Source organism: Branchiostoma floridae, chromosome 3 (assembly GCF_000003815.2).
Source record: "Branchiostoma floridae strain S238N-H82 chromosome 3, Bfl_VNyyK, whole genome shotgun sequence".
Classification (NCBI taxonomy): domain Eukaryota; kingdom Metazoa; phylum Chordata; class Leptocardii; order Amphioxiformes; family Branchiostomatidae; genus Branchiostoma; species Branchiostoma floridae.
The window spans coordinates 20,870,414-20,885,748 of NC_049981.1; the positions used below are offsets into that span (position 1 = coordinate 20,870,414).

Consider the following 15,335-nt stretch of genomic DNA (forward strand, 5'->3'; position numbering starts at 1 on the left):
ACAACTCGTGTTACACACTAAAACGAATGTGGTCCAAATGGTAATCATGCTTCCTTTATCGTGACTCTTGTATGTGGCATTTATTTCGGTATTTTTTGACAGATACTCTTGTAAGCGCTTCCCGCCTGGAGCATTGAGAGATAATCAACATTAATATAACCATGGGGGGGGGGGGCAATAAAGTCTATAATCAACAAGACAAATTTGCACATTTTCTCGTAGACCCCCGTGAAGTTTACATTGTAACAGTAATATTCAAAGTAAGTAAGATTTTAAATTTAGATTTTAGTCTTTTAAAACATTGCTATCCCTTTATTAAACGATAGTGCCTCGGAGGGTATCGGGGTAAGTGGGTAACATACGACTGTTTAATTTGTATGGTATCAGGATTTAGCCATTTCTTGTGCCATTTCGAGTGGACATACTGCAAAGGGACGCGTTATAAAGTTGATATTAATATTTGTAATATCTCTTTTTTTGTTTATGTCAACTAAGACTAGATTAGTTATCTTCATGTTATTTCCTATGTAAAGTGTGTAAAACAGAGTAATACGCTTTTCCACTGTGCTGTCCCAACGGTACCTGTGACAGACAACCGTGCCGGTATGTCGTCCCTCGTGCTGCGGCTTGATGATAAAAGCTACAGGTCATGTGAAGATGATCAGACATTTTGCATCCTCCTAACGCCCGGTCCCCAACGGCACTACCTTATGGGGCCCTGCTGTCCCAGGCCCTACCTACGGGTATTATGATTGTCGCCACAAACAAGCTGTCAACCAATCAGAGAACAGGCCTTCCTTGGGCTTCCTTGGGCTTGAAGCTGTCTCGCAAAGGCCGCTGGGAAGCTATCAGCCAATCATGTTACGTATTACCATGACTTTGTTTGCTCACCATGCCAACGCCCGATCCCCAACGGCTGACTGCCCATATAAGGGCAAGCTCATTAATATCTAATAAGTAGGGTGGGTAATACCGCCGGCAAAAGGGAAGGAAAGCAGAGTACAGTCAGGAATAAATGACTGACGGTACTCTGCTGTAGGAGAATGACATTTTGATGACGAGGGAGAAATCTTGCGGCCTTTACCCGAAGCATCAGAGAAGGGCAAGCAGAACGTAAATGTAAATGTATATCGTGATAAACCCTGTGGTACAAAGTAAATGATGAGCACAGTGGATGTTGGAGCTGTTGCATTACGCCACATTAATGGTTGCCCTTGATGAGCAGAATCTGCTTCAATATCTTTGAATAGGAGGGGGCCAAGTGACTTATGTATATAGCATGCTATATTTTTATTTATCTATGTTGTTATGTTTTTTTCTGTTTTTACTATGGAACGGTTATTAGTAGCTGCAATGAAGAATAAGAAAGAAGTAATTGACGTAAATGAATTGGGCAGACAAAGAGACGCGAGAGGATATAAGGGGATAAGGCGGCGGATGTAACGTGTCCCCTGGCTTGATAGCAAGCATATAATCTAATTTGTTTTCATGACCGAGGCGACAAAATTTAGGTTAAACAAATTTTAGAGCACAAATAGGTCTGCTTAGTCTGCTCAAGTCTGCTAAGTCTGCTAGATAAATGTACATGGAGATGTGGATTGCGCTGATGTAAGGAAAGAAACAAGCTATATTTGTTGCATCTAGTGTACTGTAATTGCAGAAATGTTCACGGTGGTTTTATATTCGCAGTTTTCGCGAGGAAGTCTTATCGCGAACTTAACGACCGCGAACATTTTTTCCATGTCAGTATGTGACACCAATGTGTGACACTACCGCGAACTTATAACCACCGTGAACACTACATTTTCCCGCTAAAGCGAAATTAAATCCCCGCGAACGTAAATGCATCTACAGTATTTTATGTTATTTTCTCATGCCACTTAATGGAAAATACAGAAGTCAAAATTGAAACATATAACTTTGTTCTTCCCATCTTGAAAGCACAGAGTTACCTCTATCATGTCAGTTCATGAAAATTTTACTCCCCATTTAGTTATCGATACTTGATGGGTCGAAGGGAAGATTGCTCAATTACAGTCAAAGCGTGCAGAACTCGCAATTGAAATTTTCTCGGAATCGATAAAAGTCCGCACGTCGTCACTTTAAGTAAGCCTATTTATCCATTTTAACTAAGGCGTGATGGCAAACACTACAGGGAATAGGTGTGAGAGTTACTCTAATCACTCTATATAATCAGTTGATTAAGGAACAGGCCATTGGAAAATGGGAAACCCTTGCATGAAATAAGTTGTGGACCTTTTTGACCCGAGCTTCTATTTCATGCATCCCGGAGCTTGAGGTGACAAGAGCTCTAGCTGAAAATGTATTTGCGGCTTTAAATCACCTTGGCAGGACAGGCTATTGGTATAATTTGTGATCCATGTAATATAAAAGAGGTTGGGCAGCGGCAAGCGGTTACAGATCTATGCTTGTGCATTGGAGGATGCAGTGTTTTCAATTTAAGCTCTAAGCTATGTCCAGAGTGTGGATTTAACGTCTTACCGTGATACGTTCCCTTAATGTCAGTTGGACGATCTCATCAAAAGTCTGGATTATATAGAAGCTATTTGTGTGTGGCTAATGATTCTGTAAATGGTAAAAATATCACCGTAACTAATTATAGCGACGGTCAATGAAGAAATGTACAATATTCGGGGATATTTCTGTTTACATTGTGTAGACTATATCTAACTATTCATGATTACTTAGGTGCATTTATGTTCATCACCCGACATAATTGTGTTACTCAGATATGCGCAGCTGAAAACGCTGAAACGCCGCGTCATCTAATCAAATTACTGTCACGGAGAGTTGCATTTGCCAGTGTATAGAAAATCTATAGCAGCCTCGGTCGACGTCCAGCAGAACGTAATTGGGTCGATACGACAAGGCGGATTTTGACTGTTCTTGAAAGCTAGCTGTGTTTCATACGGAATAATCCCTTACATTCCTTTAATAAAGTCAATCTTTATAATGCTTTGATATTCTACATAATCTTTGCAGACAATTTCCACAAAATTGCATTAAAGTTGTTGGGCTGATTTGTACAATTGACTCACCGGTGCATTCCTTCACGGTTCAGTTTATTCAGATCCACAATCAGCAATGTACGAGTACATTGTAACTTCTCGTTATATTGCAACATACATAACCAGACAAAAACGCATGGCACTCAGGAGCGTAACATGGTTTATAGATAAAATAAGTCATTCTTAGTCAGGGACGTCTGTCAGAGAACGCCATATAACCTGGGATCTACTATCAGTTACACGTCGGTAACGTTGACTTGGAAACACCACAATTACATCCCGGCTTCATTTCTTTAACAGCATCAGGCACCTTCGTGACCTGACGCCCGGAGCTGACTCTCATCATCCCACCTTTCACACACAGGGGCTCATGGTTACGGGGAAGGGTCATAGGTATTTGCGGTTGGTGAATAAAACGCCTATACAGAGATGTGTAGGTTGAAGGCAGCGTCCAATGAGACTTGTGATTGGCATATCATCACCAACGTCAGACTTGGATACGAAGATGAGCTTTTGATAAACCTACATGGAAAGTTCACAGAATTACCAGAGATGTGATACTCGCAGTGATCACAGGTTTGGAATACTTAAGTGAAAACGGAAAATCGAATGGGTCATCTCAATTCATCATAACATGACAAACATACTACGACTCTTAAGTGTAACTTACGTTTTGATAGCTTTTGTTGTAATGAATAGGAAATGACTATATGCATGGATGCCATGAAACAAAGTGAACTTAGGGCTTCTGTCTCAATGGTTATAGTAAGGCCAATGTTATCGGGGTCAGGAGAGAGTTTCCACACGCCAACTGCGCTAGGCTCTTGCATCACACCTCCATCAATTGTCTACCATATATCCCAGTCTAGGGAGTCTGATTGTCCCGATTTACTGTACAGTAGGCGAAAAACATCATTCATCGCCCTGGCTCCCTTTAAGTCACCGGTATGTGCTCGACCACACGGGTATTCCAGCCTCGTTCTCTTACCAGAGGTCCTAGATGCCTTTCCCCAACGTGACACCAATGCATTCCTCCTCATATATTGTCACGGCACTGTCTGCCTTTAGATAACGCCTGTTGTATGTGCGGTGCCTGGAAAATCTCCAAAAGGTCATGGCTTGGAGAACATTCCCCTTGCAGAGGGCCCATCATGGCCGTTCAGATTCCAATGAGAGAAATTTGCATTCAGACAGACTGGTCAGGAAACGGGGTATCCAAAAGGCTTGAACCTTTCCCCTCTAACTTTGACGTTACCTGACTGAAGTTGAAATGTAACGCTTACGAACGCAACAGTCAAGGAGTTTGGGGCGCAAAAACATGTGAATGTGTTGTCTTCCGATACCATCGTGTTGCATAATTGCCGAGAAGGATATGATACCAACACCAGCATCTGGGACTGAAACGATATTACATTAAACATGAAACCTTTCTTGATTTATAGGCAATCTTTTCCTAAATGTGGCTTCTAGATTTTGTATATTTCGTCTTTCAAGCAGGTATTGTCTCATAGCAAAGGTGATATTCTGCAATGTGATATAAGCACAGCGACTGTGATCACTCACTCAAAAGAAAATATAACACTATCTTCTGTGGAAGTGACTAAGGTCGGCCAAGCGAAGATATTGCTATTGACAAAACGTTACCGTTGCATGTCCTGTGATATCACTTAAGGTTTTTAAGATAATGTTCTTGGTCAATGGGTAATGCCTGGATACTTGACTCCACACGAACGGGTTGGAAATGATACATGACCCACAATACTCATTCAAGTTCAGTTATAAAAAGTTTTTGAATTCTACATCTCCGAGTTCAACTGAAATAAACATATCATATTTCCTGTCATATTCCACTGGGCGTATATAACTTTTACAACATAACAATATCAAGTGCATCTGTAGTTTTTATATTATTATTTTTTCATTTCCATTTAAGATAAAATCAAAGTAGAATAAAGTGCTTGGGGTTAAACAGACGCCGGTCTTAGCGTGACCATCCCCTGTCCGTTTTACCGAACAACTTATAATAAGTGAAACAACTGAATGAGTGTAAAACGTAAGCAACAATCTATAGATACGGAATAAGTAACAACTTGAAAGTAAGACAACTACAGCGAATTATAACGATGATAGATTCATAGACAACCACTAAATAAATGCAAAATCTTGCAAAAGGTGATGGAAATGAATATTTTTCAGTTGAAAAGGAGAATCGCTGATTTACGTAGGCTTGTTCGAACCTGACGGACATGAACTTTCCTATTTGACATGCTTGTAGCGATCTTCTCTGACATTGAAAGGGTCCAAAAGGCAGAGACACTTTGCAAAAATGCAAAGCGTATCACGAACACGACTCAGAGGACACAGTATTCTTCACTCCTGTGGTTAATGTTGCGTAGCTAATAACACAAGGGAATCCCTGACTATCCTCACCATTAACTCACCAGTGATTCATTGCCATTCGTTTCCCATTTGACGATGTCTACGTCAATGTCGACTGCTGAAAGCAATGTTGTTCAGGGTCTATTGGGAAGGTTAGTAAGCTGGAACAACTGACGTAGTCGCCAGCTTAGCCGGAACCTTGAAATCGAGAAACATCAACATTATTTCCGAGTAAAAAAGGAAATATGACTACTGTAATTTAATCTGCCAAAGATGTTGATGTGTCATCAGAGGATGTTGACAGAATGAGTTAACTATTGATTTTGATCGCCGCGTAAACTTCCCTTAAAACCAGAAGCAAGTTTTATGTTATAAAACTGCAACTAATTAGAAAAAATCTTGTGTTTGTTGCCCGTCCTTCCATGCGTAAAGTTGGTACCGTCCTCCTCCCGACGAGCTTTGACCCGGGGCTGACGTCACACGTGCGAAAAATCTACATCTACACGCATCTACAGCACTCGGGTCAGAGAGCTATAGCGGACCGAGAAATTCGGTCGAAAATTCCAGTGAGTAAAATTCTTGAGTTGGAAAACACTCGATTATTCTGATTGTATGTAATTCGTCGAGTCAGATGAACTTTCGTGCTAAAAGAAACACAAACTTTGTATTAATGGTATCTCCGAGCATTATCGAGGTATGCATTAGACTACATATGTCTTGCACGGGTCTATCGGTCTAAAACAACATGCGTGCTTCACTACTTGTCGCTTGTTGAAATGATGTATACCTAATACAGTCATAATTTCAGTTGTTACAGAAAACTGAAGTGATACAGCCACGCGTCACGTTCATTGGCACTAGTCAAACTATCCTGTAGGGAACTGTCCAGGGAGGGGGAAAGCGGGATAGTCGACAGAAAAGATAAGAGGATAATATCGAAGAATTAACAGGTATAACACTAAGTGAAAAGCTAAGAAAACAGAAGACCATTGAAGAAAGGTGGAGAAAACTGGTTGCCGGATCTTCTGTAGTGCCCCAACGGTGAAATACTTAAGGCATCAAGGGATAAATGAGATGAGATGCGAGTTACGATAAAGGTCTGTGATTGTCCTGACAATATATCGTCTCGCCATACACATATCGGCTGGAACAGACATCGGCGCGGTGACCTTCCACTTCTAGCTGCCCTCTGTCTCCCGGTTTGATCGCCAGTTGTGGTTGATTCACGGCGCGGCGTGGACTCCGTGTGTTCCGTCGGAACTTCTCAATGTTAGGGGATTACCAGGACAAACAAGGCGTCACTGCCAACAATAGAGCCCATCTAGCTCTCAGTCTGGTCCTTTCTCATTTCACTCTTGATCTGCTCCAATTGAAAAGTTCTCAATGGTGCACTTTCTGTGAATCTCTCCATGGACAAAGCAACCCAGACGTTAAATAAGATAGGGGAGAACTGTGTTCTAGCTACTGAATGGTTGAAGAGCCATACTCCTCTTCAGCGTCAAGATACTCCATTTAGCCCTAATCGATAGGGCAATTCAATGGCCTTTGCCGTTACGTCAGGGTCACATTTCCAACAAATGAAACCGGGCCGGGCCGGGCCATTTGTCAAGAACAAGAAATACACACAAAAATTTTGAGATGTTTTGAAGAGTCACTGATTGAAGAATTACTCTATTAAGAAATACACAGAAGTAGTGCCAATGGCTACTCTCTTTTACAGTCCTTATGTTTTGTTGACTGCAAGAGCCCAAGTTTGAAAATGTTACCCTACCGCTAGCTGCAATTTCATCTCATATCTCGTCCTCAGCAATGGTATCCTGTCAACTTATTGTAATGCAAGGCCGATATCAGTAAGCAAGAAGGTCATACATAGGGGGGGGGGGCGTTCAAATTGACCTTGACCCTCGTCTTGCCAATACCTATTTACCAAATATCATTTAACGTTAAGTCCATTTAGGAGTTCTGATATTATTCTGACTACAAATACACGGAAGCAAAAACAGACACACAGAAGACACAGCCAATGCAAAAGTATACCTTCGTTTTTTGAAGGAGGTAACAATACACTCGAGTAACCGAGGCAAAGGATCTGTTGGATGCCCTTTAAAAACCTCAAATCAAGTTCCCGTCACTTTTCAGGGAATAGGAAAGAGTGCTCTCGTTGCTCCAGGCAGAATTATGTTTTCTTCATGGAGACTAGTTGTACATTTATCCAATGGTACACAGCACTTGATCGGCAAGACCGAGGTCCCATCAGACAGTTTCCTTCCGCTGGCAGCTGCAGTAGAGTAATCGTCTCAACAGTAATGTCTCCCTGGCGCCGAAGTGCTGGATAGTTGATGTGGTGTGCCCTTGGCTTTGGCCTCCACGGAATGTACTGTGACTTTAGCTTGGGGGGAAATGTTATCTAACAGTTTTAAAAGAGATACATATGAACCTCTTGGCAACGTTTAGTTGGAGTCTATTCTGTCGGCAAAGACGACCTAGAAAGGATAACTACTGTTAAAATCTGTGATAATGGGCATTTTTGTAGCCCTCTCTTATGTTTTTGAATTCGTCGTCCATTTGCAAGACATAAAGATGAAATCAGCACACAGATAGGCACTCCCCATTGCAGGAATATAGAAATGGTGGAGTGCAGGAGCAATTCTTCACATGGCTGGAAAAAAAACTGAGGTTCTTGCTTTTAGAATTAAAAGGTACATCCCATATCTAACGGTTATCATCTGAGTTTTATTAGCACTAGGTCATACCAATTACTTGTTGTGCACAAATATTCCGCTAGTAGTCCTACTAAAACTATGTTGGTTGGAGAGGGACTTTTCAGATAAGACAATGCTCTTCTCTTCTCTTCTCTTTAGATATGCGTCTCATGACGGAAAATAGAATAAGTTAGATTCATAGCCGTGTTCCGTAGGTTTTAAACAGTATTATTATAAACTAGAGTTCCACGAACACATACCTTTGCCAAATAAACCAGGTTTGTTATGTAGAATGATGTCTGTAGACATAAATGTGTTACTCATTACATTTTATTTTATATGCCCGGAGTTGGTTCATAACATTTCGCCATTGCTTATACAAATTAGATCCCTATTTACATAATGATATTAAATTGTATCAAGCATCACTTAAGCTATCAGCATACCAAAAATCATGATGATCCTTTCATCCCTTTTTGACTTATTCTCTTTCAAAGTAGGAAACTAAACCGGCTCCTGCAGTTCAAGAAAAGATGTTACCGGACCCAAACATACACCTCTTACTCTCTGCCATCTTTCTCAGTTCCATATGTGTCAAGTTTGAAAGTCCTATCACGGAATGCAGTGGATTTATCAACTTTCCGCATTAATTATGCAAATTGTTAATTTATATAATTATTATCTCATTGTGTAAGTTGTTACTTAGGATATCTACATACCAAAAATCATGACGATCCGTCAACATGTTCATATTTTGCCATTAATTATGCAAATGAGATCATCATCTGCATAATTAATATATATAAATATTTCTTTCTTTCTCAGCTACAAATGTGACAAGTTTGAAAGTCCTATAAAGGAATGCAGTGGATTTACAAACTTTCCTCATTAATTATGCAAATTAGCTGTTGATTTGCATAATTTGAATTCCATCATGTAAGTCTTTCCATTGGCTATCTACATACCAAAAATCATGACGATCCGTCAACACGTTTATATCTTCTCATTAATTATGCAAATGAGGTCGTCATTTGCATAATTAATATGGATTGATTTTTCTCTCTTTCTCATCTATATATGTGACAAGTTTGAAAGTCCTATCATGAAATGCAGCGAATTTATAAACTTTCCTCATTAATTATGCAAATTAGTTGCTGATTTGCATAATTTGTATTTCATAATGTACATTGTTACTTGGGCTATCTACATACTAAAAATCGTGACGATCCATCAACACGTTCTCGAGTTATTCTCGTCCAAAGTTTGAAAGGAAATCGGCGACTGCAGTTCCAAACAAGCCGCTAGGGGGTCTAAACTTATAGTACTTACTCTCTGCCCCAAGGGCTATCTACCACTCAAAAATCATAACCACAGCATGTCCAGAACACGAGATAGCAAAAATTGAGATTCTGCTGCAGTACCGTAGCAAGCCGCCAGAAGGCCCATTATCGAACTTGACCTTCGTTTTCCCGAACCCTACCCACCTACCAAATATTATCGGGATTCATCCAAGACTTCTTGAGTTATGCTGTTAACACACACACACACAGACACACACACAGACTCACAAGCCCCAAACATAACCTTAGCCATTCTGGCAAAGGTAATAACCATCAGGAATGGAGTCAAGCATTTACCTCTCGTGCAATACACATCACATTGAATACGTACACGCATTTCTGTAATCCTAACATCATGGCGACACTGAATTTTGTGCAATTAGTTTTGAAGTCTGAAAAATGATAACTCTGATAATGAAAAGAATCCCTCTGTGAGCAAAAAAATCAAGACTGTCGTAGGTGAATGGTGGCTAGCGTGATTTGGTGTTGATCAGTTCTGTGACTAGTGATGCGTCAGAGTGCAATAGGCACGGAATGCGCTTGGGGGCATTCTTATCACTAAGCACGATGGTGCCATCCCTATCACAATTATACGCAAGAAAGGATCTGCGTCAGAAAGGTGCAAGATGTTAAAATAAGCATCTCAGATCTTTACATCTTATCGGAACTAATTTGTCTTCGCTAGATACATGCACAGATTGGTCTACATTCATTTGACAGCTATTTACTACTGGTGCTTATTTTGTGTTTGCCGGCCAGAGGCCAAATGCTGACGGATTGAACGTGCATAACATTGTGTTTATACAGATGCGATCTTTATTTGAACAGCAATTTTAAAAGCGCCGCAACGTTTGTGTGGTCTTAAGATCTTTTACAACAAACAAACAAAGAGATACAAATGAATAAAGTCGCACATCATCATCATCATCTCCAGTACTGCTTATCCCACAACAATGTGGATTATTAGCAGCTGCGCATGACGTAAGTGCATGTGAAAATAAAGGGTAAAGGACATGGACCTGTGCAGACAAGACAAGTGATATTACAACACATTTATTTACACTATGTACAATGGACGGGGGGCAGCTCAGTGCAGCGAAGCCCGTCCCAGCTCAGTTTTGAACTGGGAGAGGGACTCCGCCTCCGCCACACTAGGCTCAAGTTCATTCCACTCTTTGATGGTACGAGGGAAGTACGAGAGCCTGTAATAGTTGTTCTTACTCGCGATGGTCTGCAGCTTGAAAGCATGATTAGTGCGGCGGGAGCACCGAGCTGCTGGGACGAGACTCGAGGTGTGTGGGACGGAGATGGTGTTGTGTAGGATTTTGTGCATTGTGGTCAGCCTGGCCATTTTGCGGCGTTCCGACAGTGGCTGCCATCCAAGGTCTTTGAGCATTGAGGTTACGGAGGCCGTACGCTGGTAGTTATTACATACATACCTGGCAGCTCTACGCTGCACAGCCTCCACCCTGCTCACCTGTTCGGCAGTGTGGGGGTCCCAAACCGAAGCACCATACTCAACAGATGGTCTGACCAGTGCCATGTAGGCTCGTTCTTTTGCCGCCACACTGGCAATCCGCAGGTTCCGTCGTAGCAGTCCTAGTGTTCGGTTTGCTTTGGCAGTGATGTTGTCGACATGGCAGTTCCAAGAAAGGTTTGCAGAGATAGTTAAGCCAAGGTACTTTGCTTTACTTACCTTAATCATGCTGCTGCCGTGAAGTGTGTAAGGGTGATTGAGGGGTTTTCTTGATGAAGGGATGGACATAACTTCACACTTGGATGGATTAAATTGCATGAGCAACTATGTATATGGATATGTCAGTATGCCTAGTTTTCATATCGTTTATACTACGGATTCTAAGACTAAATTCTTATATTTTTCGAGAATGCCACTATTGCTTACCTTAAAGTGCCTAAGGTAAGTAAGTGCCCTATTCAACTTTCTGTGCACAGTAAGGGTTATCTAGATCTGTTACCTAAAGTGTTGTAGGCGCCAACCTCCGTGCAGTCAACAGTGCAGATGCGCCATCTATTAATCAAATTTTGAACTACAGTCTCCCTCCATGTCTGCAGTTTCCCTCCACGTCAGGTAAATCATTATTTCGGTCTATTCTCTAGTATGCAGTAAAACGTTTATTCTTTGCCATATTGGTAACATCGTACATAACATCTAACATAGTCCAATACAATAACCTATTGTGCTGTATATGCACATAACCTTTTGGTTTCTATTTGGGTTTCTTTGGTATCTATAAACCACAATTTTAACTATACAGTTATGACAATCATTCTTTTTTTTAGTTGAAGACCGATACAATGAAGATGTTTTCCAAGAGATATTGTCGGGGAAATTGATTGCAGCACTTACAATTCAAACAAAACACAAATGTGTTACGTCATTTCCGATTAATTACGCATGCCTGATATCACATGACGCACGAGTACTGGACGCTTTTAATCTATCGTTTCTTGATAACTATACACACTTGAAGCATATATTTCCCATCTCTCCCTCTCTAGACAAGTAATTACAAAATACTTCATCTGGACAGAATCCCTTACATAAGACACGATGCTTTTCTTCAATATTTGCATAATGTAGAATCTGATGTACATTTTGTTTTCAAGATATTTCTACTTACTTGCCGCTTCTACTGCTTACAATCTTGCATTGTTCCTTTACAATGGATCAAGGCTAAGTCAATTACTAAGAATACATATATCATCACAATATAAATCAAATATGAATGTTGTAAGTGTAGCGAGTATATTTTGAGCTCAAAACTAATCGTTATTAGTCATGTGTTGATGCTCAACTTCTAATTGCGTTCGAAATTATTATCCTGCGTTTCGGCATTTCTAAGACATCTTGATAAATATTTCTACAATAACAAGCAATTATTACTTGACTTGATACACAAACACTTGCATTTTCGCATATTGTTATCCAAGTTCGAGCTTTATCGAAAACACTTGTCACTGCACAGATATACTGCACAGATGTGTCATTTTCCGGGTCTTGTTCGGCCGTATCCTACTAAATCTCTATAATATCACAAATACATTGCTCTTTAACGTCACACATAATCCATTTGACCAGCTTACTGTGTATGCCTATGTGCATGCTGAGAGTATACTGTCTGAATTAGATTACAATGTGTTGTGATTGTATATCCCTTACAGAATTGTGATAAAAATGTATGTAGCAAAGACTGTACTTTGCCTAATGCACTATTGACGGTCAGAAATAAGGTACAAATGACCATCTCCAGCTGCAATTCTTAACTACATCTTTGACCACTACTAGCACATTTATATTGTGGTTTGAGCGCAATTATCTGTGAGAATAGTATATATTGTGGCTCACCCTTTTTATTTTTAATATGTTTTTTCGGTATTGTGTATTACATGCATGCAAGTTTCAGATTCGTCACTCACTATTTCAGAAAGATATTGGGCTCTATGTTCTCTGGCAGGCTCCAAACATAATTAATTAGAAGCGGATTCACACACAAACGTACGAATTGTCACCTCCACGTGTCATGTGAATGAAATGACAGACAAAGGGTCCGGTCACATTCGTCGGACGATCGTCAAACGATAGTTGGCGATGTGTTGTACAAATTTCATACAAGTCTTTTACTAAGAAAACTTTCTTAGATTCATGTCGGTGGTTGGTTATGTCACAGCCTGCTTCAAAACTCTACTGTATCGAAATTGTACGACACCCTACGGTGAATGTGACCGTAACTTAAATTCTAGTCTTTTTCATGCCTCGTCGTGTGAGACATTTCACTGAGGCCATTTGCATATCGTCTCGATATAACCAGTGACTTGAACCCTTGACGAAAGTTTGGATTAAAGTACCCGTATATGATGGGATTGACGGAACTGTTGAAGTACGATAACCAGTGGGCAATAGGGAAAGCGTAAATGTAGACGACGTGTTTCTGACTTGCTGACAGCTGAGTAAAGTCATTCAGCAACATGATCGTGTGCAATGGCAACCAGAATAATGCAAACAAGACCACCACAACAATGAGCATCTTGATGACTTTGATTTTCTTCTTCAAGAGTGCGTTTTGTGCCTCCACAGATGCCCTCTGGCCTGGCGCTGATTTGTACCAGACTTGATATCCGATGATCATGTACAGGACGAGAATGATGCTGAGTGGCGCCAGGTAGCAGATGATGAAAAGGGCGAAGGAGTAATACTTGCTGATGTCGTCTTTTGTCCATGAACCTGTTGTGGGCCACTGTTCATCACAGTAATGTACCAGGTATGTAGCGTCCTGCTGAACGTCCTCGTATATCTCGTCACGGTTGAAGATCATCAGCGGCAGGCTGACCGTGATGGCGAACATCCAGATGGTGATGACTGCCTTGGTCATAACAGTGACCTTGAGTTTGGGTTTGGTAGGGAGGACAACAGCATAAAACCTGCAACAAAGAACACCAAACCTTAAGTTTTGTTTAGCTGCATCACTTTGATTCTATTCCAAGCAGAACCAGAGGTTATGTTTGGGGGACTACTAGTGGTTGCTTAGAAGGAAAAACGTAAAGAATCTTGAGGCCTGCAAGCCCCCGACCAAAACCACTGTTTGGATAATATTTCAATGCTGTTGCAACTTTGCGACTCACTTAGATAGATAATGATAAAATAGATAAAGGCGAGTTGAGCAAGTTTACCTGTCAACTGCAATCGCTAGAAGAGTGAAGACTGAAGCCACCACGGACGCAGTGGACATGAAAGGGACCAGACGGCACATGACATCTCCGAATGGCCAGCCTAAATAAGAATTGGAAGTCAAGACGAAATATTAAATATATAGATAATACAAATTAACAATACTTTTGTAAGTGCAAGTTTGACACTTCACCCGTGGCAAAAATTGTAGCAGTGATAAATGTGTCCAATAAAAAAGATTTGGAAATTTTTGGGAATATGAATTTAGTGGGCGTCCTCGAGGGGAGATTTAGGTAGCTTGATAGTAAGTGCTAGAAGTTTGCTAGTTTACCAAGGAGAGGTGACCGTTTATTGGAAAAATGTAGATATGGCAATGGAGTAAGAAGTGTAAGGAGGAAACCCGATATTGATGGTGACGTGAACTTGCCCATCACAACGTTGTCCGCCAGGGTGGCTGGCATACAGAAGATCCCCACCAGGAGGTCACTCACGGCCAGGTTCAGGATGAAGTAGTTGGTCACCGTGCGCATGCGCGGGATCTTGATGACGACGAAGCACACCAGGGTGTTGCCGACCACACACAGGGCGAAGATCAGGAAGTACGACACTCCAAATAAGGCAATAACCGGTACGGACTGTTTTAGTCGTGTGGCGGTAGATCTGTTTACATCGTCTGTCAAATTTTGACCTACAGTGTCGTTCTGGTCAAGATCTGTAGAATTTTCGAATATGTCGAATGCAGCCATTGTAAAGCAATTATCAATATTTTGAATCACGAAAAATTGTTATTTTATTTTTAATCTGGTACTGGCAAAATACGTCTGTCTATTAGTATAGAATATTAAAAAAACCTCTAGGTCTATTTTGCCATTTTCAGACTAGGTCCGTCGGATAATAGTTTTGGATTATGGGTCAGTAGTCTGTATTGCTCAACGATGCTGGAGACGTGGTAGCCTGTAAACAGAAGAGACAAGTTGTATTTTTTCTGTCAAACCCATTTTTTTTTTTATTTATTTATTGATCTTTAGGGTAGTCCCTTCAGTTAACGTGGTAACTGATTTCCAAGGGAGCCCTATAACAATAATAATAACTCAAAGTACAAAAGATAAATACAAACATAGGATTGAACATAACAAAGCAATAATCCAATTCGGGTTTGTAAATCATACAAGCAACTTAGGAAAACTCAAAAGAATAA

General features: G+C 40.7%; 1 protein-coding gene across 1 annotated transcript; it reads right to left on the reverse strand.

Moving 5' to 3' along the window:
• Positions 1–12,192: 12,192 nt before the first annotated feature.
• Positions 12,193–15,129, reverse strand: LOC118411737 (neuropeptide FF receptor 2-like). The gene is made up of 3 exons (XM_035814219.1): positions 14,469–15,129; positions 14,140–14,239; positions 12,193–13,890 (listed from the first exon to the last, which is right to left on the reverse strand). The coding sequence occupies exons 1-3, from the start codon at positions 14,881–14,883 to the stop codon at positions 13,209–13,211; spliced, it is 1,197 nt and encodes a 398-aa protein (XP_035670112.1). The 5' UTR covers positions 14,884–15,129; the 3' UTR covers positions 12,193–13,208.
• Between the last annotated feature and the right edge of the window lie 206 nt (positions 15,130–15,335).

Coding starts and splice junctions, on each gene's coding strand:
- LOC118411737 (XM_035814219.1), bottom strand. CDS start 14,883: ATGGCTGCATTCGACATATTCGAAAATTCTACAGATCTTGACCAGAAC. Junction 14,240..14,468: donor TAAACGGTCACCTCTCCTTG/GTAAACTAGCAA, acceptor ATTCTTATTTAG/GCTGGCCATTCGGAGATGTC. Junction 13,891..14,139: donor CTAGCGATTGCAGTTGACAG/GTAAACTTGCTC, acceptor TCTTTGTTGCAG/GTTTTATGCTGTTGTCCTCC.